Source organism: Ammospiza caudacuta, chromosome Z (assembly GCF_027887145.1).
Source record: "Ammospiza caudacuta isolate bAmmCau1 chromosome Z, bAmmCau1.pri, whole genome shotgun sequence".
Classification (NCBI taxonomy): domain Eukaryota; kingdom Metazoa; phylum Chordata; class Aves; order Passeriformes; family Passerellidae; genus Ammospiza; species Ammospiza caudacuta.
Window position 1 is genome coordinate 83,153,081 of NC_080632.1, and position 27,588 is coordinate 83,180,668.

The 27,588-nt window shown below is 35.9% G+C and overlaps 1 protein-coding gene across 2 annotated transcripts in view; it reads left to right on the plus strand.

The window, feature by feature from the left end:
• The window catches only part of PIK3C3 (phosphatidylinositol 3-kinase catalytic subunit type 3), a 66,537-nt gene that overhangs the window by 31,679 nt on the left and 7,270 nt on the right, over positions 1 to 27,588 (plus strand). For both annotated transcript variants that reach the window (XM_058823500.1, XM_058823501.1), the window contains 5 exons: positions 574 to 638; positions 2,848 to 2,932; positions 3,990 to 4,064; positions 11,918 to 12,086; positions 17,572 to 17,662. In XM_058823500.1, coding sequence (XP_058679483.1) covers positions 574 to 638; positions 2,848 to 2,932; positions 3,990 to 4,064; positions 11,918 to 12,086; positions 17,572 to 17,662 — 485 coding nt within the window. The remainder of the gene's footprint in view (positions 1 to 573; positions 639 to 2,847; positions 2,933 to 3,989; positions 4,065 to 11,917; positions 12,087 to 17,571; positions 17,663 to 27,588) is intronic.

Sequence of the window (27,588 nt, forward strand, 5' to 3'; positions counted from 1 at the left end):
AAATACAGTATGGAGAAGAATCTCCTCCCTGGGTTCTTAGTGTGTAAGAAAGTCTTGTTAGAGTTTAAGCCATGGAAGTAAACAGTCTGAGTCACCACAGTGTTCCAAAGGTGACTCAAATATCTCCATAAAAGGAGCCTGGTCTGGATTTAGGAGTAAATGACAATCAGCAATTACCAATCTGCTGGCTTTCAGTGTGATCATGAATAAATAATCTAACACTTCTATTCTAGAGATCTTTTCATTAAATGGAGGAGAAAAACAAAAAATCAAACTTGGCTGCTTTTAGATAGATTCTGGATAAATATTTAGAAAGCCATCAACATACTTTCTCTCATCTTGAAAACTTGTGAAAACACACCTTTTGCAAGATAATTTGGTGTTAATGAAAAGTTGTTTTAAAAGTATTGAAGGCAGGAGATTGGAAAATGGGATCAAAAAAGTGGGTTTTTTGCTATTAGAAGCAGTTGAATAACTGTGTATTAGTTCTGTCCATTCATAAACATGTGTTAGAGAGTAGTTTGAAAGTTCTGTGCATTGGAGATTTTCTCTTTTGTCTGTTTTCTGTCCTAGGCTTCATGCAGTTTATTCCATCAGTACCAGTTGCAGAAGTTCTTGCTACTGAGGAAACTATACAGGTATGTGATGGGGGAGTTGTAGATTGTCTTCTGATCTAACAGTGTAAGCTGAAGGTGTAGATGTTATGCAAAATTTTTAGTTTTTCAGCTAATTTTTTGGTCTGTTAGAAGACAAATTACAGCTGGAAACATTTGGGGTTTGTTTGAAAAGGTATACATAAATGACCACTTGAGTATCCTGTGCTCTAAAAGTAACGCTATTTAAATAAATTAGAGTTTAGTTATGATATTGAAATCTCAGCTTTGCTGTAATGACAAACGGCAGATACCTGACACTTTTTGCTGCATGTTTGTCTTTCATTTATTTGACCTTGTCAAAATACGCTTTGATTAGTGCTCTTCTTTTTTCAATGAAACAACTAAATAATTCATTCATACAAATTCTGAAGCCTATTCCTCCTCAACAGTGGATGTATAGGTACTGTAACTTAGTTTTTTAGCAGATTTTCTTAATTCTCATGGATTTGAATGGAGACATACAATTGAATAGTGGCACACAAAACTCATACTGGTTTCAATCCCAGCACACAAGCTAGATAGCAGAGCTCAGCTGTTTGAGATAATATAGCTGGATAAAAACAAAGCAAATTGCTATATGAGGTGAGCAACTAATAGATTTTTTAATGAAAATAGAGCGTATTTATTTGGATTTGATTTTTCATGGTGCTTTTTTCCTATTGTGTAGACAATACGGAAGCTTGCCTTTTTTTTGTAATTCAGTAACTGTGAGTCAAAGCAAACTATCTCTCAGCTCCTATAAACTACCTATGTTAAAAATATGAAGATCTAAATTATTTATCATTTTTCATTATCATTTGCTTATCAAATAAGTTTACCAAATACTTATCACATATAAAAAATATTTTTCACTAATCAGTAACCAGCATCGAGTTAACATAAGTTGGAGTTTTTTTAGCTTTCCATTCCATTCCATAGATTCCATTTCATCTGCACAGTCAGTAATTTTACAGACTATAAAGTGCTTTCTTGACAATCATTTGTAATCTTGGAGGTGTACTATTCATGAATCATTCCATTACATGTTTTTATAAAATAATCTGTTTAGAAATGCCTATGAAAGTGTTAATTTTCAATTCCTTGCAACATCATGTGACTGGAAATAGGTGCCCTATTGTTTCAGTTGCTATGCAGACATAAGGAGCAATTATTCCTGTGAAGAATTTTTAATCTAAATAGTGCACGAAAAGAGTGAGATTTCCTGTGCTGAAACATGATAAAATAGCTGGGCATCATAGGCCAATGAAATGAAAAGCAGTTGAACACTTTCAGGAGTTGTGGAAGTTTAGTTTACTGTTTTTGGAAATACTAATTTTGGATTTCACAGCAGTTCTAGTAAAGAGGAGCACTCTGTATAACTACTGTATTAACTATTGAAAAGATTTAAAGCCAGAAAACCAGTGCTGCCTGGTGAAATGCAGATCTCCAGGAGAGAAAAGGTGTTTTGGTGTTTCAGTGTTACTTACCTTCTATCAACAACCTTAAAATTGCAGTTCATGTTTTAGAAGTTCATTTACGTAAGTGTCTTAGTTTTTCATTATGGTTTTAGTAACTTACTTGCTGTCCAGGGAACTACTACACTCTTCTTACAGTGTTTCCTTAGATTGTGCCTACTGGAAGAAACTTTGCTTCGGCTTGGATATAACTGAGTTTTCTCTTACTCAGGAAGGTTAAGAGAATTGTTTGGCCCTATCCACATTTCACAGGAAATTCAGATTTTCCATTTCATGACTTAGGCTTATTTTCTTTTTAAACTTAATAGCAGCAGTTGGTTTTATTGAGGAATAGGGAGACATATAAGGATGCTAAACTATGTAAGAGCATACTCCCCAGTTCTAAAGCAGGACTGTTAATCCTGTTTTACTTTTTGTTGATATGACCTAAACAGTTTGCCTTGGAAGTATTGTTACTCATTGTTACTGATTAGTAACTTTTGAGTGCATTGTTAATCTTCTGTAACATTTAATAAAGGAAATTGCTTTTCAGTTTCTGTGCTAAGAATATGATGATTGAGACAGGATATAAATAAAGTGATATTAAACTAGATCTTAGGAGGTGTTTTGGGGGTGGTTGTTAGTTTAACAAGTTGTAATAATGGCCATGTGTGGTCTTGATTAATTTTTTTTTTTCTCTGAAGACCCAGTTTTGTATTATGTGGAATAACTAAATATCTTCATGGCATTCTCTCCAGAACTTCTTCAGAAAACATGCCCCTAGTGAGACTGGCCCTTATGGAATCAGCGCAGAGGTGATGGACACGTATGTTAAGAGCTGTGGTGAGTTACAGTCTAACAGCTGGCAACTTCTTAGGTGAAGTCTGAAGGGCACGGTGGATGAGGTATTAAGTTGTTTCAGTTTAGGTGGCTGCAAACAGGGCACTGTGCATGTACTCGCTGTCAGAAATGCAGTAGAAAGAGTAATTTTAAGCCTGACGTCACACACAAGACTGCTGTTGGTGGGTCTTAAAGGAGAGTATGAGATAAATACTCTTTGCTTTCCAGCAGCAATCTTATCTCTGCGCTCTCTGTATTGCGAGTTGGGGTCTTCATAATGCAGGGACACGTAAAGCATTTATGTAATGATAAATCATCTGTGTCAAAATTCTAATTGGTTTTGAAAACATTAGGCATTTTGGGGGGTGTGGTTACATTTGTATGAAAAGAAAAAATGGTAGCGTACTTTTTGTTCAGTAAACTGATGACTGTGTTAAAATACCACATTTGCTATCCATAAAATTTAAAAAACCTCCATTTTAACAAAAGTTAAAAAAAAAGGAGCATTCAGGTGTGACTCCACAGTACCTTCTTCTTTTCCCTTCCCTTTCTGATAGTGCAGTCTTTAGAACTGCTTCAAACTGTTCTGGTTAGTGGGTAAAAGCAACTATTAAAACTGTTTGCTTTTTACCATTGGTGATCTGACATGGATATCCAGGCTCATATCCATGCTTTATATTTGTTTACAGTGGCCTTAAAATAGCTTCAGTTCAAAACATGTATATTCACTTAGTTCAAAATACTTCACCTCCTTTTGAAGAATGTTTTTCCCAGTACTGAACTAATTAAGTCTTTAAGGGTTAGACATGTAATTGTATCATAAGAAATTAAAATCCTGACAGTACTGAATAAGTTCTAGAGTTTTAGTACTTCAAACGTTCTTCATAGAGCTGGCATTGATTATTCTTCACAAGCACCACTCCTGCCCCAAGTCTCTGTGGTATATTTATTGTTAGTGAGCTAGAGCTAAAATAATGTAATACGCTGTTGTTAATTGTGTGGAACTTGTTTCTCTCCAGGAAAGGTACTCATACTGATGTTTACAATTTACTTTTTACAGCTGGTTATTGTGTGATTACTTACATCCTTGGAGTTGGAGATAGACATCTGGATAATCTGTTGCTAACAAAAACAGGTAATTCTTTTTAGCTGTATAATTTTATAGCAACAGTTGTTTAATTTCTAATGTGTTGGTACTTTTCTCTGCATTTTCCTTGTGAATATAACCCACTGAGTATTGCAGACTAGATTATATTTTAAAATGTAAGTTGTATTGTCTCATTTAAGGTAATATTTGCTCCAGTGTGTAATAAGATGATTTCTTAACTAGAGGAAATGAAGGATTTGAAAATAAAACTACTTCAACTATTACAATCACTGCTGGGAGATAGAGGGAATTTCAGTTGTTGTCATTGAAAATGAGTTCATGTGTAGCTGCATGTGCTTCACAAAGTTTTGATAAACAACATTTCTTATAGTGGAACATCTTTTTGAATTGTTGTTTGGCTTATTTTTACTTGCTTGCTTACTTTTGAACTACAGCTTCCCTAGGAGTTCTGATTGCTTGAATACCTTCATTACATAGTGGTGGAGAATTAAGAGTTGTGGTTAAGTGTTTATTATGATGTGAAACGTTTATTGAATGAGAAACGTTTAAATAAAAATGTTATTTGGAAAAAGAGACCCATTCATGTGAAAGGTTTGTTAGTTACAGGTAAGGCTGAAGCATATACTGCTTTTAACCATGGCAAGTCTGAAAGAGTAGAAAATTTACAGTTGGTCTTGATTAAAAGGTCTTGCTCTAAGCTCATGGGGGAACAACTAAAGCAAGTGTATTTTACCCTATCTGTTTGAAAATATACAGTCATTTAAAGATCTGTCTTCAGAGGTCTCTCATTTATCTGTTGCAGTGGGTATAAATCTTTCCACAGCAGGCTCTGCTTGCATGCTGAGAGTAGTAATAGTTCAGTGTTTTGATTTGGGATAAAGTGCATCTTACCTGTCTGTGTTAAGTACAGCACAGTGGCTTTACTGGAAGAATTTGGGGAGTACAGCAGAGGGCAGTGCACATCCATCGTACATTCCAAGTCTGAAAACCCACAGTCTGCCACAAACTGAGGGCTTTTGTGAGCTGTCAGGAGAAATCCTTATCTTCCACATTTTCCAGATACAACAAAGACCTTCTACCAAGGCTTGTATCTTGCTACTGAGAATCCCTTAGCCTTAAGACAGAAGAAGCTAATTTCATTCTTCTCCTGAAGAATGCATGCTCCAAGTACGTCCTTCGAAATCATACTATCCTGTATGCATCCTTTCTTGATGATAATCATGTAATGAATTGAAGTTTTTCAGTAAAGAATAATGGGTATCAGCTGTGGGTTCATATATTTCTTACATATCATTACCTTTTTTTTGGCTCAACCTTTCTGTTTGGTGAATGTAGCCACATCTGTTAGACTCCTTCCAATGGAATTGGTGCATCATCTTGTAACATAAGATGTCCATGCTTATAATATAGATGCAGTATAATTTAAATATTAAGCTCTAGATACAGAAGTTCATAAAAACAGATTGTTTTCTACACATTAGAAATGTGTCTTTTTGCATGAGATGTCAGTTACCTAATGAAATAATTTCTGTTGTCTTTCATGACTCTTTAATACCTATAGTTCTAGAAATGGAGTGGCTTTTTTGTAGTAGCAGTCTTGAAAAAGACATCTGGATTTTCACATTTTTAGTACTGTATCATTATACTTCAATGGCAACTCTAGAAGTGTGTTTGGAAGAAGATGTGGGAATGTTCAGTCAAAACATCCTTATCTGTCAGTAATCTTAAAAATTACAAAAAGACTTGCATCAATTTCATAAATGTGTCTTGACTGGTAACCCAAAGGCCATTAAACACTCAGCATTCCATGGCAGGGATATTTATTTTCTCTGAAAACTTTGAACTTCTTACTTCTCATAGACACAAAATGCATTTTCAATTGTTCTGTGTTTTAAAATCTTGTTTCTAAAGCCATAGCAGATACTACTGTGGTTTGTGGATAACATGACACTTTTTCAGCTGTATGCCCAGGATTAGGCAACATCGGTGCCTCCTTTTAGAATTACAGACTGATTTATATATTGAAGTTGACATCTGATTTAACAGCTAACATTCCTTTTGTTGCTTTGGAGGGAAGATCTGGGTGGTTGTGAAGCTGGATTGTGATATACAAGGTGTAGCATGTTCAGCAACTTCCATGGAAAATGCACTGGGCTATTATGTTGTAATTACGCCAAGCCTTCCCCTGAGAACATTTTGTTCTGAAGCTCTTACACTCACTGATTTGATTGTGGAGTCAGGATCTAGGTACTAATAAAATATCCAGATATGGATGTCTTCATATTTGCAAGGCAGTCAGTACATTCATAAGGAGAGTTAGAAAGTATTTCAGCTTTCATAGACAATTGAAGTCTCTTGTCCCTTTAGAGGTATCTTAGTAATTTCAGCTTGCTTTATAGCCATGCAGAGTTTTCACCAATGTGCAGGCTATGTGTGGATATTCTAGGATATCCTAGACGTTCAAATAGTTTCTTGATAGCACTGCTTATGTGTGTTTCTGACCAATTTACTCTCACCCTAGTGATGATCAGCTTATCTTTCAGTAACCTCTGGTCACCTGCATGAAAATGCAAGTTCCCAGTATGAGTTCCCAAAGTACAGGGGCTTTGACCTGAGCCATGCACTTGTCATTGCTCTGTAGCAGGAGGGAAAATTGCTATGTGGATAAAATTATGTTATTAATATCTAAGAGCAGGTCAAAGACTCAGTGCTCAGAACTTGAAAACCACATTTGCTTTTGGTATCACAAGTAAATAGATGAAAGAACTGGGCTGTCTTTTCATTTAAAGTTAAGAGGTAGAACTGTGGTCAACAAATGACACCACATTTATTCTTCAGTCTCTGTTAGAAAGGGTTGCCAGGAAAGACAGCAACGACCTGGACAGGTTCATGTATGAAATGACACCAAGTGTTTGTACTTCCTGTGGTTTTTAGTCAAAAAATCTATCCCATAGCAGATCTGAGATGGTAGAAATGGAAAACCTTCAAGATTCAAACATTCAGTCTCGGTCAGTGCTTAGACAAGTACATTGTTAAGTACATTTATTAATGTTGTAAAATACTGTAGTATGTAAAATACAATTTTTAAAGATGTTTTTAAATATTACTGATCTTGATAGAGGGACATCCTTATTTTTGTAAAAAATAAAAACTAATGCATACTTTTGTCCATTAGATTTCTCTCTGAAATTTCACTTTCTGTGGTGCTTATTATTAAAAAGAATATAAACTTTTAGCTTTTGATCTGTTGAAACACTTTTTCTTCTAGGTACCTTGAACAGCATTTGTCATCTAGTTATAAATATCAGATCTGTTTTTTTTTATAATATGCCTGAATAGAATGTATTTTGAGAATGGACAGCTTGGGGAAGGGAGGTGAGTTACAATGGTTAAGACAAGCTGGGCTCTTAACAGTTACATGGGTGACAGTGTTAAACTTTACCTCCATCTGTTGCTGCATACTGACTTAAAAACCTGCATCCTGAATAAGTTCTTAAAAATTCACATTACTTTCATTGTTGTGGAGTCTTAGAAAAGTTGTAAGATGCTGCTTATGAAAGTAAATTAGGCATTCCGATTTTTTCATCATGCCACTGGTCTGTTAGCAAAAGAGAAATTTTTGTAGTAACATTAGAATTTGCTGGGAAAGCCAGAAAAGCACCCCATCCATCCAGTCATTTTCATCAAGGACTTTTCATCCTATTGCTTCAAACTTAAAATAGGAATTTAGTTAAAATAATAACTAAATTGTATATTTTTTTTTAATATGGGCCAAGTTAAAATAATAGTGGTGCTTCAGGGTTGCAAAGAAGTAATGAAATTTTTGATTTGGTTTACAAATTGTGTTTTGGTTTAGTGGTTTTTTTGTTCTTCCCCAGCAACAAGCAACAAGCACAGAGTAGTTTGAGATCATTTGCTTTTTTTATTGTTAAGAGACAATTGCCATCAGACTTACTTTATTTCAGTAATTGCATCTAATTTGCTCTGTCCTCTGCATTTTAAGGTTTTCAGAGATCTGTCTGGTTTTCAGTGTTTTTTCCTAGCAAAATGAAACAATCTTCTGTGCTGCTCTATAGGCACTTTCTTCTGTATTAAAATCTAGATATTAGCAGTGAAAGTAATGGACAGAACCCCCTCTCCAGCTGCAGTCAGGTGTTACTGGCTATTGTAAGGACCAAGTATGAATTTTTATTCTCTACAGGTCCATGCTTCACTTAATCAAAGATCGCTGAAAGAAAGTCAGATGGACTTTGAAATCCCTGACACCCTGACTGGTAGTTGGGGTGACTTCCATGTTTTGTGCCATGTCCTTGAAGTCTCCAGTGGCCTTGCTTCTTTATTCCACATGTTAGAAAACCAGGTGTTGAGTGGAAAAAGGTAGTCAAACTCAAAAGATAAAATAATTTTAAAAAACAAAAGCTCAAAAGTACCCAATAGTATCAACTTTTAGATTTTAAATTAAATAATTTTATATATGCATATTACTTACTTCCTGGAAGCTTCTCTTCTTCTTCCAGTCAGTAAATGCCTTCCAGTTAGTAAAGTGTCTTTCTTTTTCTACAGTAAAATAAACGGGAAGCGCAGGGTAATTTCTAGTGCACTAGTTTTAAAGATGAGATCTGTTTCACGTGTTGTCTTAAGTAATTCCTGATTTTAGTTTAAATCATGACTGAAACAAACAAAAAAACCCCTCACCTTTATGATTTAGCACTCATTTGGGAACGGTAGTAAACCAGAGCAGAGGTCCACTTTTGTCTGTAATTTATAAGCATATATAAAGATTAGGAGCCATTTAAATTAAGACATAATAAAGTGGAAGAAGTTGGATCATGGTAAAACATGATGGTCTAAGATTGATGGAAGGGTATGTGTTATGACATTGACCCTGTATATTGAAGGAAGGATGTGTAATTGTTTGTAAAATCATGTTTTACAAACAATTACATACTTTAGAAAAAGTATTGCACATACTTTAGAAAAGTGTTGCACAAAGTTCACATGAATGCTGGATTATTGGGAGGATAGGTGATTACTGTATATAAATACCATGATATGAGTATGAAGTGTTACAGGGAAGTGACTGATACAGGTTGTAGAGAGACCATCCATCCCTGGGGATACTCAGAAACTGTCTGGACATGGCCCTGGCTAAGGCACCTGGCTCTGGGTGTCTCTGCTCATCCAGGGGTTTTGACCAGGTGTCCTCCAGAGGTCCCCTTATTCTTGCAATTGGAGTAATGTTGAGTGAAAACTGTCACATTCAGTAATATAATGAAAGTGGAATAGTCAGTGTAATGCCCTGATACAAATGGCACTTGGGATGATCACGTGAGAGACTTGCAACCTTTTTGTCTTGGTCTTGAAGATTTGAAATAATTGAGTTTATTAACTTCATAAATTTATTATATATTAACATAAATAAGAATATAAATATTACCTATTTCCAGTATTAAATCCATTGCAAATTTAATTTGTCCAAAGCAGGCTTGTTCTTCACTTATTCAGTTGTTGACTCCTGGAGGGTAACATGAGTCAGGTGCCTCTGTAGAAATCTCTAGACCTTCAGTGCTCCCTCAGGCTGCTCCTGGTGTAGAAGCTTTGTGCCAGCACCAGGGAGAGCCTTTTGTCCATGTTCTATACCATGGTGTGCTGGTTTAATTGATCTTGCAGGAGCTGAATTAAAATTAATCAAATCTGTATTTAGTAAACAGGTTTGAAAGGTTTTAAATATATTTATTTAAATATGAGCTTGTACGTACATTTTAAGTCAACCTAAAAAACAGCTGAATTTTGAAGTACATCTAGGAAAACTATGATGTTAATGCAGGATGGCCTCATCTCACTTTCAAAGTGTCTATCACTCAATTATTGAAATATTTTTGAATGTTTTAGATGTGTTTGTTACCAGTGTAAATTATTAATTATCATCTTTTATTCCTTATCTCCAGAGCAAACTAAAAAAAAAATATTTCTGCTACAAGGGTTACTGTTTTATTCAAAATGTTGTCTCTTGACTCTTCAAGGTGACAGGTTTAAATAAGTGAACAGAAAGCAAATCCCCCTAAACTTTGCAGTTAAACATTTTTTTCTAGCTTAATGATGAAAGGGTTCTGTATGTGGTTGGTTCAAAAATTTGGTGTACAAAAAGGAGCTCTAAAAGAATCTCCTTTATCAGACCAGTAGGAATATATCAAAGGAATGGTTTTTTTTAAAAGCATAATTAGTTATGCAAAATATAATGGTTATGGCATTTATCAGTCAGCAAATGTTTTGCCTCTTGTTGAGGATACTTGTGAGCTCTCTTTGAAATTGGACTGTCATGGAATTTAGTTTATTGGTTTGAAGAGGAATGCTTATGACAGATCTCAAAAAGCCTCTTCTATTGATACTACATTATTATACAAAGAAATAGTCAAAGACAGGTGATTAACTGAAAAATATGACTGCTCCATTTTTTTTTTTTTCCAAAAGCACTGAGAACCTAATCTTACAAAATCTTAAAATGAACACAAGCTGCAGGTTAAAATACCCAAAGGCAAATACACCCCTGTCTGTAATGCTGCTCAGTTCCATAATTCTGAAGCAAGACTCTATCTTCTGTGCTGTGTTTGTCTAGATAACAATCATGCTAATAATTTTCTACCTTCTTATTTGAAAGATCTTCTATCTTGCATCTGCATGCATATCTGCAGTCTCACCATCATTTTGTAATATAGCTGTAATATGGCTCAAGTCATTGCCTAAATTACACATTCCAAACTGAAAATACATTTGCAGCACACATGAAGAGACATTTTTCTGCTTAACATGGACAGTATTTAACTGAGTCAAGATTATTCCTAAAAAAATGGCTACCTAAGAATAATGAATTGTTTTACTTTTATTTCTATTAGTGCATTTTTTGTGTATTTATAATATATTTATTCTTCAGTTAATCTAAATATTTTAGGTTTTTTGAAGTTGCTGGTAAACTGAGGTTTACCAAGGGAAGTTCATTTGTTCATTCTGCTACCAATAACATCTCATGTGTAGTTCAGTGCTATTGGAAGGGAGCACTGCATTCTCCCCAGTCAGTGTGTGAGCATTATGGTGAGCAGCATGGCAGGCTGTTGATAGGTAGGGCAGTTGCCTTGAGCATTTGAAGAGACAAGGCATATACAAGTTTTTGTTAATGCTGCAGAAGTGTTCTAAATGCAATTACTCGAACTGAGAATGGAAACATAGTAATAAAGTGAGGCAATTCATTTTAGTACTGAAAAAGGGTATGACAAACTTTATGGTGGATTTGAAATCCAGTTTCAAATTTAAAGTTGGAGTGATGTTTCTTCAGTGTATTTCAAAACCACTTATAATTTTTGACTCTACTTGAACAACTCAAAAGACTTTTGAAACAGCATTGAACTGATGTTTGGTGTTCAGTGGCTTTGAAAGGTTGTTTATAGGATTATGAGTCTTACTTTTTCTTTGTTATATTAGTTGTATGTTAAATTTACCGTATTTCATGCCAATGCGCAACACACATGGCACTGCTTTAAGTATTAATGCTTGAATTTGCTAACAAATTATAAAGGTGTTAAGAATTAGTAGTATCTATTATGTAAACTGTGCATTTAGTATCTACTAACCAGTTTCAGTATTGGTACAGTCTTTCTGAATATACTCCACTTGTTTAAAAATCAAAAAAGCTTGACTTTTAAATCAGCTTTTTTCCTTTAAAACCATAATTTCCAGTTAACAACTGAAGATAAAACATATACTGTTATAAACCTTACAGAAAACTTTCTGGGAGCTTCTTGCTATCTTCTTAATAATTCTATTTTTCTAAGATTTGCACCAAGAACTTTTATTATGCACAGTGTTTGTCTTTCCTTCTTCTATAGGTAAACTGTTTCACATTGACTTTGGTTATATTTTGGGCCGGGATCCCAAGCCCCTTCCTCCCCCGATGAAGCTGAACAAGGAGATGGTGGAAGGCATGGGAGGCACCCAGAGTGAGCAGTACCAGGAGTTCCGCAAGCAGTGCTACACAGCCTTTCTCCACCTCCGCAGGTAACAGCACTGGGCTCATGGCACAGCCCTTGAGAGCCACCCTAAAGCAGGAGAGGACACCAGTGAATGAATTGTTGAAACGTTTCTGTTGAAAATTCAAAGCTTGTTTAAACAAGAGCACAAGCATTTGTATGAAACAAAGGAATGAAAACATCACAGTGTTGGTGTAATGTGAAGGGTGAATGTAATTGTTCAAGTTAAAGCCCTCAATTTTGCTTGTTTAATAACTTAAATAGCTTCATTTCATAACTCAAATGCGTTATTAAATTATATTTCTTTTGGGGTATGTTTTTGCCCTTAAGCTTCTTTTCCTCTGATTATTGATGATCAAGGAACTGTCATTTTAATTTAAGTCATTACTCATTTGCTGCTTGATTCTCCTCCAGTTTAAATTAGTGATGATCAAATTCTTTGGCTTGAAGATGACACACACATATGCTTAGTTCAGTTCAGCTCCTGTGGGACAAAAATTAGCAACTTGTAGTGACAATCAAGCATGTTTGAAATTTCTTTAAATACCCAGAATTGTGGCAGCTAAAAACTCTTTAGACTCTGGTGTCTATGAACCAACAGATCTTTCTTTTACATTTAGAATCAGTTTCATTCTTTTGCAGTGACTATATTACTTACCCATTAACTTTCTGAGCCAAGTAGCTCATTTTTGTTCTGTTTGAAGAGAGGACAGGTAAGCACTCCTTGTCTAACTAGGGATTTAGCACATCTTCAATGAAGAGGAAAGATTTTCATTTTAATTTCAAAGATGACCTAATGGAAACTTACAAGTATGTGTAAGAAATTGTTAATAGGGTAAGCTTATGTGAAAAGTGCCTGGAATATGGAAAGCAGCCAGTGTTACAAAATAAAATGCTGCAGGTAGTTCTTCAGTTGATAAAAGGAGGAAGATTAAGGAGTTGGTCTAGGAACTGAAGTTATTAATGTGTTAAAAAGCCATTCAACAATTTGAAAAAATAGTGGCATGTTGTCAGCAAGCAATATTTGTGGCTTCAGAGAACGGTCCAACTTCTGAACTTTGCTTAAAACTGTTTTGTAATGCTGTATTTATTTGTCATATACTTGAGTTGTTTTTGTTTAAACCTAGCTGTTTCAGTGGAAAGGTCTGTTGTGTCAATGAAGGATTATTCATTGAATTAATTTATGTAATGATTTGCTACAAGGCTCATCATTAAATGTGTGTAGTATAATGGTAATTTGCGTAGAGAACTAAACTGTAAATCAAGATGGTTTTATTTTTAATGTCTGGAATTGTAATTATAGTATTGCCAATATTTGCTCATTTTATTGGAAAATATTTTTACATGGTTCTAGATAAATACCCTTAAGGCTTTCAACAACAATACTGTATGATAATATTAAAATTACTGCAACAATTATTTTAAGCAGCTAGAACTAAAAATAATTAAGATTACTTGTTAAAAAAGAATAATTGGTTGCGGAACACTTTAGTTCTAGCAGTTCTGCATATTGACAAAAACCCATTCACAGACAGATTTTCTGGCCAAATAGTATGAAATCATAACCTCTGATAGCTAAGACAAAATGCAAACTCTGTCATCTCCATCAGATTATGCTTTATTTTAGTTCTTTACTTCCCTGAGGAATAACTAATTCTCTAAATATTTCAAGGACTGTATCTTGGCATATCAGGATTCCTAGTGGAATGGATGTTGCATTATGAAAAGAAAAATACAAGGAATTTTAAAGTTACAAGTGAAGGAATAGTTTTGTCCATTGTTTCTGGTTGTAAGCAGTTTGGCATATGATCCTTACTGTATGTTCTTTAGTTTGGGGATTTTCTTAGGGAGTAGGAATAAGGAGATGCTTTCTGCTTTCTTAGTAATAGTGTAATCAGTCAAGTGTCTTTGTCAGCAGTGCTGTAGTGAAGGAGCAGCTGCTGCACTGTGAATGTGTTGCAGGGCAAATTGTGGCTGTCAGCAGGACTTGGGCTGTAGCAGCCTCTTTTGCTTTCGTTATACATGTTGAGCCTGTTTAAAGATGTTTAAATCCTGCTACATGTCAGCATTTCCTTTCCATCAAGAATTTCCTGCTTACACATCTTCAGCAGGTTCCATAGTATGACAAAATGGTTCATGAGTCCCACCTCCCTCCTCATGGAGGGTCATCCCAGAGCACATGGCACAGGGTTATGTTCTGAATGTTCTGGAATATCTCCACTGGGGCAGACTCTGCACCCTCTCTGGGCAATTTATGACAGCAAGGTATCAGTCAGAGCATTTCAGATTTTTTTCCAGAGTGAAAATGGCTCTACATTGTTTTGTTCCTTCCAGGTAAGGGTTTCCCCTGCATTAATCCTGTGAGAAGGTGTTCAGTTTGAGTTACTGGGCATAGGAAAGGGCAGAGGAGTAGTTGGTAAGTTGGAGTAGGGACAGAAGCTGTAGTTTGGGCTGAGTTTTTTTTTTTTTCTGTGTGGGTGAGGTAGTTTAATTGGCTGAAGTAGTTTTTCCCCAGTCTGTTCTTTGTTTAGTGACTGAGGCTGCAGTCCAGATCTGAATGGAAACACTGTGCAATAAAAGGAAAGCTGTGATGGCCCTTGGGAAGGGCTGCTCCTTTGGAAAGATTGTAGTGCAGTGTCTGGAGAGTGTTCTGAAAGCTGGGATTCGATGGTGAAGAGAGAAGAACAGAAGTGAACCTGGGTAGGATCAGGTCCATATTCACTGAGTTTGGACTGCAAGGAAATACTTTGGGAAGAATAAATGTCATAATTTATTACAGCTAACTATGACATGACAATGATTAGGTAATATTCATGCTCTTGAGAAGATAATTTTGTCATGGGGGGTCCCATGTTCCACTGAAAGAAAGGAAGCTCCTTAAGGCATTTTAAACTTAGGAATTTTGACTTATTGACTAAGATCAGCAGGGCCTTGGTTTGGGACTGCAGATGACTGTATACCTTCCTGTCCTTGTTTTTATAGTGAGTGTCTGTAGCTTCGTATTTGGTAGAGTATTGCAAAGCCAACACCCTAAATATTTGATTGGTTTAGGACATCTATATGCAAAGGGTCTGGTGAATATTGAAAAAATAAATAGAGGAATGCTTAGGATCAAGCAGATGTTTGAGATATTAACTACTTGAAAACAAAAGTTACTGGTCTCAGAAAACATAGTAATGAGAATTTGACCTTTTGTCTGAAGTGGAGTAGTTTCTTGATACATGAGACCTTTTCTATGTAGAAATAGGATTTTCATGTTGAATTTCTTTAACAGTACTTCATGTTCAAAACAGAAGTTAATCAACCTTCAGTGCAGTTGAATCCTTATTGATTTTATAAGTTAATTTGTACTGAGTTGAAGAAAGCAAAGAGTAATGTGAGAAGGATTTAGATTTTAGTTTAGGTACTTCCTTAAACCTCCTTAAAACTAGGATGACCTGGCTCAGATTTTGTTCTGGCTGTGGATGGATGTCAGCCATTCCAGGGGTCTTCGTAATGTAGATGTCAAAGATGAGTGATATACCTTGCTTGATAACAGTGTTTGTTTTTTTACAAGTCAGGCTCCTAACTCAGGTCAGCAAAATATCTCCTCTCAGATGAGTTTGGGCTGTCAATTCTCCAGCTGTAATCTTCATGGATTACAAAGATGTTGCCTGTAAGAAGGTTTGCAGTTGATTATTGAGCTATTGAAATGTTGGGGTGAGGGGCAGAGGACAGATCTGCAAATACTATAGTGAGCAATTCTTCCTTAATTTTTAGTGTTTTTTCCACTCCATAGTCCCCCTGCAGATTACCTTTTCTTGATGTTTTTTTCCCCCCAAATGCGTATCTTTGGGTGATCTTACTCCTCAAGAATCACAAGACTTCATTGTATGGAACAGAACTGTCTCTTAACTGGCATCTAACAATGATCCCTAGACCTTTAAAATCTTTTTTTACAAGCCTCCATCACATAAATAGCTCCAATAACCTGTAGTGCTTATAAGCTGTTATCCTGTATGTGGTTGAAGAGCAAAAGGGACTCTGAGACTGTGGATTCTCTGTCAGTTTGAAGGGAAAACTACTGACAGAAGGTACCAGTAATCTAGGAGGAGACTTCAGAGCATGTGCCTGTAACATTTAAGTATGTGTTAAAGGAAATCTAGTTTCAGGCAAGTGGAAGAAAAATTGATTAAAATCTGTGGTATCTGTTCCTAGGAGCAGAGCAACCTGACTGCCATATTTCTTAGCCAGACCTGAAACAAAATGGTAGAGTTAACTTTCCTTCTTTTCTTTTAATTTGCCATAAAAGTCATTTTACTGACTCCAGCTCTCTGCCCTTGGGGAAGTGAAGTAAAACTTCTGAAAGAAATAAGACACTGAGGATTTCTAGCCAAACAGTTGATTTTAGTATTTTTCTTATAATATTTTAAAACTTATATTGGAATGTATTAGGTAGTGTTAGTTCCAGATAATAATAAAGTGTCAAGTGGTTTTGTTGGAACTAAATTTATCTAGAGAGATGTCTTTTTTGAGCAGTATTTACTTTGTAAAATATAGCTGTGAAGCAGACATTTTGTTTAGCTGAAATACTTTGCACTCCTTGCAATTGTCAGCTGATATATATTCAGCAGGTTCCTAATAAACAAGTTTTGCTGCTAAGAATTCGTTTGCTCTCAACTGTGAAGCTCCTGGTTCTCTTAGCAAAGCAATATTTCAAATGGTGAAGTCAGTAACATGTTTTGTATCTTAAAGGGAATTATATCTTTTTGCAGAGGAAGGGGAGTTCCAGTTTTTGCTGAACAGCTTGAAAGTTATCCTCTAAAAAAGAAACTGACAGCTAATTTTCTGCAAGGGCAAAATGGTGTTCTTTAAAACAAATACTCATGAATGTTTCCAAAACCATTTTAAAGCCAAAAACTGTTCTCTGATTTGTCTTTTAATGGTTATAGATGACATTTGTGTTTGTACTTCCTAAGTGTACTGTGCTACCACTATTACTGGAGCTTAACTGAGGAACTGAAGACTTGGATCTGGTTAAATATTTAACTCATTATGTCAAAAGCCCTTGCAGTGATTGGAAAAATAATTTTTTGTACTTATGAAGACTTCACCTGTTTGAATAAATATCATGCTGCTGTATCACTTAATAATAAAAAATAACCTTTGCATCAGTATTCTAGCATATGTTTATCCTAAAAGAGGTAGAAAATGGCATTATAACTTAAAATACATTAAATCATAGTTTATATTTCATGTGTCTCTGAGTAAATGTTCTGATGATTTTAGAAAACTGTAACAGAATCAGAGCATTTTATTCCATTTTGGCAGTTTAAGAGATTTTGAAGTTTAAACTTTGATAGTGTGTGTCAGTATCTCTTGTTCTTTAGCATAAATACTTTCAATTCGTACTAAAAATGGATCTCTGAAGCATTAACAGTTCTTTGTAAGATGATGATGAGTTCTTAAATTGTTTACAAAATGTCTTTTGTACAGTTTACAAGATGTTTTACCTAATTTGCTCTTCTGCTTAGGTATTCCAACTTGATCTTGAATTTATTTTCCCTCATGGTGGATGCCAACATTCCAGATATTGCTCTTGAGCCTGACAAGACTGTAAAAAAGGTAATTGTGGCGCTTTCATTGTCTTTCAGTGACCCAGGACATCTCATTACAAAATTTTCAGTCACTTGTGATGATGACTTATTTGTGTCTCACCTGAAAATACTTGCTCCTGTTTTATAAGTTTTTAGCAATTCCTTTCTTCACTGAAGTTAAAGATAGGAGAGTGTACGTGGAGAACACTTAGCACATGTGCCTGTGAATACAGAATGCCTTTTCATCATCCCTGTAATGCTGCACACTCTGCTCCAGCACTCTGTTCTAGTGGGAACTTTAGCTAAAAAGAGTGTTGTTTCCACCTTATCAGACTTAGAAGTGAAGCAGTCAACACTGACTGTATCATGAAAGATTGTCCCAGCTAGTCTAGAAACCTTTAAGACATGGATGGTTTCATAAAAACAGTCTTCTTCTAGTTAAAAAAACAGTATACTGAAGGTCTAAAACCAGTAGGCTGGTATATCTTCATGAATGAGAAATTTTTGTTTCTTGGGAAGGCAGACTTTTGTCCTGTAATTTTAACTTTGTCCTTTATACCAGCTCAAGTCATTCTTCTCCATTTGGTGTTGGAGCAATAGTTGACATGAAAAATACAGGATACATCTCCATCTGGATTTCATTACACTTATATTTTAGACAAATGCTGGGGTTTTTATAATCTGATTTATAGTGGAGGGCTATCTGTTTTAATTCTCCAAAGGACTTTGTGGAGCCTGTGTGTCCAATGGAAATTAGTTCACTGTAATTTTTATTCAAGCTGTGGATTGTCTCTCAGATAGGCTGTTCTTCACTGTTTTCAAGAAGTTATTTTAGCAGAGATTCAGAATCTTCAAATAAATATTTCATGTTCTAATATAATTTCCTTAAAGAAAAATAAATTGTGACTTGCAGAGATTTTTCCTTTTCTCTTCAAGGATCCAGGCATTTTTATTTAGAGTTTCTTGGTTTCAAATCAATACAAAGAGTTCTTGGAGCTGTTCAGTTTCATATCCAGGAAGCTGAGCTAGTCACAAGTGCTGTGTTTTGTGGTAAAGGTGACAGTGTTCCCTCCACTCAACTGTTTTCCTGAGAAAATGACAGCAAAATATTTCTGCTTATTAATACTTGAACCTCACCTCTGTCCCTAAATGCCCTACAGATTGGGTAGGTTACTTACATAGAACTTGGGAGATAAAAGCCTAAAGTAAGCAACTGAAATGGTTCAATACCTTCCAAGTTCTGGAAGTAACTACACTTTTGTACAGACGCCTTCTTTGCAAGGAAGAGACCTTCCCAACAGAATGGTAGTTCTGTCTTAAGAATTTAATCTTAAGAAGATGTATTTGGCTCTGTCTACCCTTTGGAAACATGAGTGATACAGTAAGGAGGGGTAAGATCTTCTAGATTGCAAAGTCTACTGATAAATGCACCATAAATCTAGTAAAATTTGAAGGTAGAATGGGGCTAATTTGGGGTAAGTTTGTGCTTGACTGAAACGGTCATCAGGAGCTCAAACCAGTGGTTTCACTGAACTTCAGAAGTGCTGGTTTCTTTGATGTTTGCACCAGTAAGTTTGAGACTTATGATGCATTTTAATCTTACTTATCACTGGTCTAGAGTTCCCAGTCCTTTGATCACAGAATCACAGAATGGCTTGGGCTGGAAGAGATTTTAAAGATGATCTTATTCCATCCCCCTGCCATGGGCCACTTCCACTAAAACACTGCTTGTGTGACAGTGTTGTTCATCCTTGCGTTGAATCAGTTCTTTTGAGCTCTGATATTTTTTACTAAGAGTCTTCTTATGCTTGCTTCTTATGAACATGCAATATCCTTGTTTCTTAATAGCATCTTGGTGTTGCATTTTTGGCAGAAAACTCTCTAGAAATGCTGTCCAAGGGTATATGCTTTCACTAATTAATGATAATATAATGTTGAATTCTATGAAATACTTGTAAAGAATGATTTTACTATAGCAATAGTTAGTATTTCAGACTCTTCTAAAACTCTTCTACTTACTGTAAATTCCCAATATAATTTTATTGACTTAACAAATCAAGGTATAGAATTGAAAGCCAGGAGGTCTGTTGTACAGCTGAGAAGCATGTTACAGTTCACTTATGTACAATAATTAAAAACCAAGATTATGTGAAGCATAACAGTATTGCATACATATGTAGATCATGCAAGGCAGCAAAATCTAAAAGGAAATTCAGAATCACAGAATATTCTGGGTTGGAAAGGACCCACAGGGATTATGAAGTCCAGCTGTTAAGTGAGTGGTCCACATGGGATCAAACCCACAACTGTGGCATTACCAGCGCACACTCTGACCACCTGAGCTCTGAATTAGATACATGTGGTTGCTTCTAAATTCCATTACAAAGTAGAAATAACAGTGCTTTCATTGCATGAAAAGAACACGAACTTAGTTGTTACGTGACAGATCACTGTTAGATTAAATGCAGCAATTAGTTATTAGGATTCTGCACTCTGACAGTGGTGCAGCTCAGTGAACTGTGACTTTTACCCTCATGGGAGATTGCAGGCTGTCCATTCACAGAGGCTTTAAAATGTGAAAGCAGACGGAACTGAAGCAGGAAGGCAAATGTTTCTGATAAGGAATGCAAATCACTTTGAGAAGGAAAGATTCTACTTCCCTGGGTTCTTTTAAGTTATTTTAGAGTGTGCTGGTTCCTTAAAAAAAAAAAAAAACAGAAACAAAACACGCACAGTAAGGTATTGTCAGGAAGATAGCTAAATTGTTCAGCTCTCTCAAGTTTTGTTATCTTATATAAACTTTTGGGTTTTTCTGACAGTTCAGCTGTTTCTGAATCCTGTTGACAGTTTGGTAATTTTGGTTCAAAGTTGTCCTTTAAATGCACTCCTTAAATTTGTGCAAAAGTAATACAACATCCCAGGATCCCTAAAGAGTGGGTAAGCAGAGGAGCCTCCTATTAAGCAGTTGTTTGTTATTATGATCTGCTGAATGCTTATGACAATGTTCAAAGCTCCTGTGAAAGCAATTTTTTTCTTTAGTTCTCAATTTTTCATTTTTCTATTTTAAAAAGATAAACCAGAAAATGGCTTTAAATAGACTAGGATCAGAATCATCTTAACCTGTTGTATAACAGTAAATAGGTCATTGTTGTTTGGCTTTTTTTTTTAATAATGTGCTAGAAAACTTGTTTGGAGTATTAAATACCCATTAGCCCATCTGAAATCAGGTATAAGCTTTGTTAGAACTAATAGAAACAGGAACAATGTGCCTTGCTTCTCTTGGGGTGAGTGGCAAATTGATTCAGTCATTTAACAAGATAATACTGTACCTTTTTGTAGAAAAATTGAATAAATGCTTTCAGCATCTCCATTGATTTTTATTTTTTTCCTTAAAGCTTTAACAAAAAATCTATATATATTTCAACAGTCTCAAATTAGGTAAAGATCCATTTTGGACTGACCTGCAATATTAAATTACCTTTGATGTGTGAGACAAGTCAATAGCCATTTCAACCAGGGTATCACTTTCACAGAAGACAAAGTTGGAGATTTACAAATGTTTCTGTTTTTAAGAAGGTGCCCTGGTGAAGAGTAGAGGTGAAGTTCATAGCCAGCATTTCCTCGCAGCACTTGTGCTCACTTTCCTGTAGAGCCCTTCTTTTGCTTTAGGGGCCTGGAGCCAGTCAGGCTCTGGGCTTACAGGCAACAAGGTAGCTTACCTGTATTTCAGTTTGGATTAGTCTGAATACTAGTTTGATGATTAAACTGCAAGGGGAGTAACTTCCTTTTTTGTAACACAGAGGAATGCTTACTAAAGTAGTATATATATTGTGTATTTTATAATGCCTGTTGAAATACTACACTGCAATTATTTTGTCAAACAATTTGTTTGGCATAAAGATCTTTGATACTGGAACTTTTCAGTAGGTGTAGCTATACTGCTGTTATGGAGTAGGCATGAATGATTCTAAAGGTTATTGCTAAAGAATGACTTTTCTTTAATGGCCACAATTTTGCTTCCTCAAAGTGAAAGTATTGCCATGTTAGATGGTAGCTGAACTCCCAGTCCAATCTTTGTCTTTGTCTGTCACAAAGGGATATCCTGTCCCACCAGCAGGCAGGAAGGTGCTTTGCAGGAAGTGTCTGCCTGCTGGTTACAGAAGGGTGTAAAAACTGCATTCAGAAATAATTTTTGTGTTCCCCTTTTCTAAACTTTCAGCAGATAATCTGTGTGGCCTTAGAGCCAGAATGAAGGTTTGATTTTAGTAAGCATGCACATACTCTAAATAAAACTAAAATATGCACCTGCCATATGGTAGTGATGGCTGGAATAAAATAAGTTGAAATAAAATTAAGAGCACTACTTTTATTTTCCATGTCTTTATTTGTTGTATTGTCTCTTGTCATTTCTCGTAGTGTATTGGTGCTTGATAATGGGATGCTTATTAGTGAGCATAGTTAAGAGATGTTGGAAGGAGTTTCTTACTTTTAATCATAGAAGGAAACCAAGTAAGATCATAAGGAAACTTCAGTGAAACATGTCCTCTTCTGTGAGGCCTTGGATGATTTGATTGCTTTTTCTTTTAAGAATTTCATACTGATACGAAAATCTAGAAAAATCTGAGTGTGGAAAATATTCCTAAAAACTATAACTACTAATCTGAGGAACAAAGGCAGACTGTTTTGGGGTTTTTTTTTCCCAAATTATCCTCTACCATCTAATAACCGTGGGACATCCCAGGGAGCTTGCTGACAGAATGCAATTGTATAATCAAGCTTAAAATCTAACAGAAGGTATATTGTCCGAGCATTGTTTCTGTCCAAAAGTTATGAAATGTCTTGGGAGAAACACCGATTGAGGGAAGGCAAAATTGGAACAGTAGCTTTTGTCATATACAACATTCTGTAAAATAAGTATAGACTGCACCTCATTTACACGGTTTATTGGCGCAGGATGGTGTAAGTACATCTGGGTGCTCTGTTCCTGTCCTCCCTGAAGGAGCTTTAACAACCTTCTTGTACAAAAGAGAGCAAACTACTCATGTACTTAACAGAGAAAGATGGCAATGAGGATATTTTTTTTCCTGCTAGCATGAAAAGAAACAGAAACTCCTTATGGCTTCACCTGAATATATAGATTTAGAGCACATCAGAATTTGGCAGTACGTTCTGACTTGCTTTGCATAGCATTTTTTTTCAGACATTAAATCAGTGCTGACCTTAATCATGCGTTCTCACAGTTCAAATTGGACTGAAAATAAGTGAGTCAGCATTGACCTGAAAACAAACAAAGTTCTGTTTGAAGTGTCACAACTGTTCTTGAAGATCATATGGAAAACTGGTTTATGAATCAACTGTCTGCTTGCAGTGCGTATACACAGTCTCACTCAGTGAGTTTACCAGGCATTTAGAAAAATAGGTTAGGACTTCCCAGTTGGAAGAACAGCTTGTGGTACTGATTCACTTCCCTCACTCTGGTATTGATCACTACTTTCCCCATAGGAAAACCTGGAAAACAGGGATTACCAACTGCACGAAATTTGTCTCCACCCTCAAACCTGGAGAAACCCTTTTCAGATTCTTGGTGTTTAGTTTTATGGTAAAAAGCTTGTCAGTTTTGACCAAAAAAAAGTAACTACAAAGCTTAAAATTAGTTGTCTGTTTGATCCTTTCATCTTCTTTTGTCTTCTTCGTACTATTTATAATGAAAGCTGTCAGTATAATGTGCTTCATCTCATGGTTCATGACACCATCTCCTACTGCCAATCTCTGATTTAGGCTTTTCTGAAAACCTGGCTCAAAAATGTCACAAAATGGAATTAAATTGAAAAGTAGCAGAGTATTCTCTTCAGTTTGTGTCTCCCTTTCTTTGGCCTCTGAGATAATTGCCTTTAAATTTTCCACTCTTCACATATGCTTTTCCATTTCCCAGATTTCAGGAAAAAGACTGGGCTGAATCATTATATTGACTTGTCAATGCATAACTAATAATACAATGAAGATATCGCTACACTCACTTTTTTCCCTGCCATTGCTCCTTGCTTTTCCATTTCCAGCACAGCTGCAGTGCTAATTGCTAATTGTTGGGCATTGTAAAATTAGCCACTGCTATAAATTCTAAGTAGTAATGACTAAAATCTGGAGTCAATTATGTAGCCAGTTTTGCGTAAGGAAGAGGTGTACCATCACTCTTCAGATGTGGCTAATGGATTCAGCATTGTCACCTCCTAACAAAAAAAGCTTTTTGTTTTTCTGCTGGAAAGCCAGATGGTTTCTGTCTGTCCTTCATAGCAGATTTGACCTTTAAATGAGAAATCATTAGGGACCAATGATTCATTGGCAGACAAAGGACTCAGCAGGCATTAAAGGACAGTGTCTAATGGACTGAGCTCTGTTTCAGATGTCCATTGATTAAAGAAAGTGCTGCAAAGATGCTGCGTTATAGGCGAGGTTATTGTGAGCACAGAAAGCACAAATACCTGGCTCCCATAAGCAGGAGCTTAACTGCTGTTTGTGAAAGAACCCCCATTCATTTTGGTACTACCTTTGGATAGACACAAAAAAGGATAAAATCATAAGAGAGGAAAGTTGTTTGTCTGTGGGCTGTAGTACTGAGAGCACCCTACACTGATGGGGGCTCACCCCCCTTGATAAGAAAACGGTCAGTCTAATTTTTTTGGAAGCTAGCAAAAAGAGAGAGCAGATATGTTTTTTTCTTTAACATTAAATATGTCAAAGTAAATTATTTTTATTCTACAGGTATAAAAGCTGAAGCAGAGATGTGACTGGAGGTACAGATAGTTTCTGAGCTACCTTGTTTCTAAACCTGAGTTAATTGTTCAGTTTTTTTCCATCTGGCTTGTAGTGGAACTTACACTGCTTTTCCCCTCCCCTGTGCTCCCCAGTCAGCCAAAGGATAATTGAGAGTTAGTTCCTAAGTTAGTGAAATGGAAAGGACTTTCTAAGCTGGAGCTTGATAAGCCTTTTTAGGCAGTGGATATCAAAACCAGCAGTATTTGTTAAAAGGTGGTACTAGGAAATCTTCCTAGAGGTTTATTAATGCCAGTAGGAAATTTACAGGAGAAGTAAAGTCACTTCTGCTTGATAAGAGGCTCTTTGTTTCAGCAGTATTTTCTTACTGCTCCAGGGAGGTTTATGCTTTGTAAAAGTGTCACATTGCCACTGAGCTGATTGTGCTTCGGCAGACATTCCTCTCTCTGTCCATTTCGGTAATGACACTGCAGCTGCACACCCAGGTTTTTTGTTTCTAGGCTGTTGATTTTTCATGCATATTAATTTCAAAATATTGAAAAAATACAGAAGTTGGAGTAAACACCAAAACATGAACCAAGTGTGAGAATACTCTTGTGCTCTTGTTGCTTTATATCAATTTCTAGTTGATTGTAAGTTTTTGGCCAGTATGATGAAATTCTGAGCTGGAACAGTATCATCTTTGAGTACCATAGTGGCTGAAACCCCAATTCTCACAGAAGTTCAGTTTACAGATATTCACTAACATCTTTCTTGTCTTCTATTAAAAAAAAAAATTAGAGAAGCCTACATGGGCTTATTTAGAAAGCACATTTTGTTCAAATTGAACCCATGGAAACAAAGACTGTTGTCAGAATAGTCTCTCAAATGAAGTTTTTCATGCAAATAAAGCATCTGAATAGTTTGTGGTGTGCATTGTTTGGACTGTAAGCAACAGGAATAGGAGCAAAGTATTTACTGAAAAAGATGAAATGTGATAAGGATTAAGCCAAGCACTTAGTGCCAGTTTCTGCCACATGAATATTGGATGCTAACTACTGTAATAATTATAAGGCAAAACAATAAAATTTTTTTTAAATACATTTTTTTTTCCTTTTTTGTTTTGTTTTTGCTGTTAATTGTTCTCTGTCTCATTTTAGTAGTGCTTACATCCAGTATATATTGTGAGGCATTGGAAAAGGACACTGAAGTTTCTCTTTAAAGCAACTGAAGTTACAATGCGCAATCCCATGCTAGTGTGATAAAATTGTATGAAACATAAGCAGTGTTGCCTAATGTTGCTGGAAGAACAAATACTAAAGCACCCACTAGTCTTCAGAATGCCTGATTTATAATTTGTCTGAAAACTAAACAGGATTAACAAAGGGTTCTCATATGTACATCTTATATGTCACCTTAAAATACATTACTACCACCAGTAATTCTGAAAAACAGAGCTATTAGTATCCATGAAATATGGATTTGGGAGCTGCCCTGAAGATTATAAAAGTTTCCACAGAATTTCCGGTTTGTCTTAACCCTGAGTGCTAAATACCTCACCCATTTCTGGTAATGTTTTACAAGTGAGAAGATGCTTGCTAGTGAAAAATCCCTGAGTTTAATATGGTAATTGTGGTCCCTGTTGTACAGTAAGTCTGATTTGAGGACACAAGTCCACACAAATCTGCTCTTTAGTGGAAGGGAGAGGGCAGTCTTGTGCTTCGAGAACAAAAGGTGGAAGTGCAAGTGAGTCTTGGAACTCTGCAGGGAAGTGCACTTACCCACAGTAGTACTCTCCCACCTGTGTTTTCTTACAGTTTCTTAATCCTGAGCCCTTCACACTTCCAAACACAAAATTGCCAAAGGCAGAAGGTTAAACTTGGAGATTCATTCAACTGAATGAAAACCCAGGCCTGCCCATTTTCTCAGATCTTTTACTACCATTCTTAATAAGATGATTAGTGTTTTCTTGAATATTTCATCTCTTCTCTTTGTCATCCTTTTTTTTTTCTACTTTACACAGCTCTGTGAGGCTTACTGTGAGTTTTCTAAGTTTTCTGTGAAATTAGCTTCATAGGACATCTTTGATGCCATTTTCTAAACAGTACTCATTTTAGTTCTCCTTGAAGACAATTCAAGGAAAAGAACGGAGTCTGAGTTTACAATCAGTTAACATTGACTGTTATTCTGATAGCTGTTGTGCTCTTCCTCTGTGTGTTAGATTTTTGGGATAATCATGATGTGAAGTAGTTTTTCTTTTTTCTTGTTCCTGTAAAAGGTTTTTTCCCCTTCTCTGACTTGCTATCTTGCTAAGTTCTCCGGTGTGATTCTGCTGTAAGTGATGATCCCCTTCTTTTCTCATTATCAACAGTTAAGCCACAAGTAAATTACACTTAAATGCTTGTGCCCACACCTTCACTCCCCCATATTTTCTTCTGAACTGTCCTTGGTATTCTTTTCCCCTTTTAATTTTTGTCATGCGAAAAACAGGCGCAGTGTCAGGGTAACTGACAGAATTTCCTTACAAACCTCAATCTTCTTGTTGTAGATTTTAATATTAAACTATCCTCTGTTCAGTGGGATAGGAAGTGGACAACTTTAATTTAGTTTCAAGTTGAAAGTCAGTATCTTGTTAGACTGTTCTTACTTATTTGGCCTCTTCATCCTTGGAACATTCAAGTTGTCCTCTTGAGATTTAATATTTCAAAAGAGTATTTGTATATCAAATGGAGTTTAATGTTTCATTTTCTGGAATCAAAGCAAAAGTTCAATTAGATTCATCAAGCTTCTTTTTTCTCTGTTTTACAAATCCTGAACTATAACAATGCAGTTGATTTAAGTATCAAAGTGAGAGCTCTAAGTCTTCAGGTGGGTCGTCTTTGATGCCTTCATGATGGTCATCATTCATAAGTGCATAAAATGAGATAATTGTATATCTCATCAGAATTTCCCCCCTCTAATTCAGCTCTGTTTTTAACACCATGCAAAAATCTCTTCCTGTTGACCTCATCTGTGAGAAACTGTCAGCTTTTAGAACTCATCCCACACTGGAACTCGAGAGATTTCAGATAAGAATTGCTATTGCTTTCCTACAGTAGCTGTAAGTCAGTGTGTATTAATTGTGTTGCTGCTGTTGCAGCTCAAACAGTAAATTGTAATTTTGCCTTATTTCTTCTTATCTAGGTTTCAGCAATCAGTTTTAAT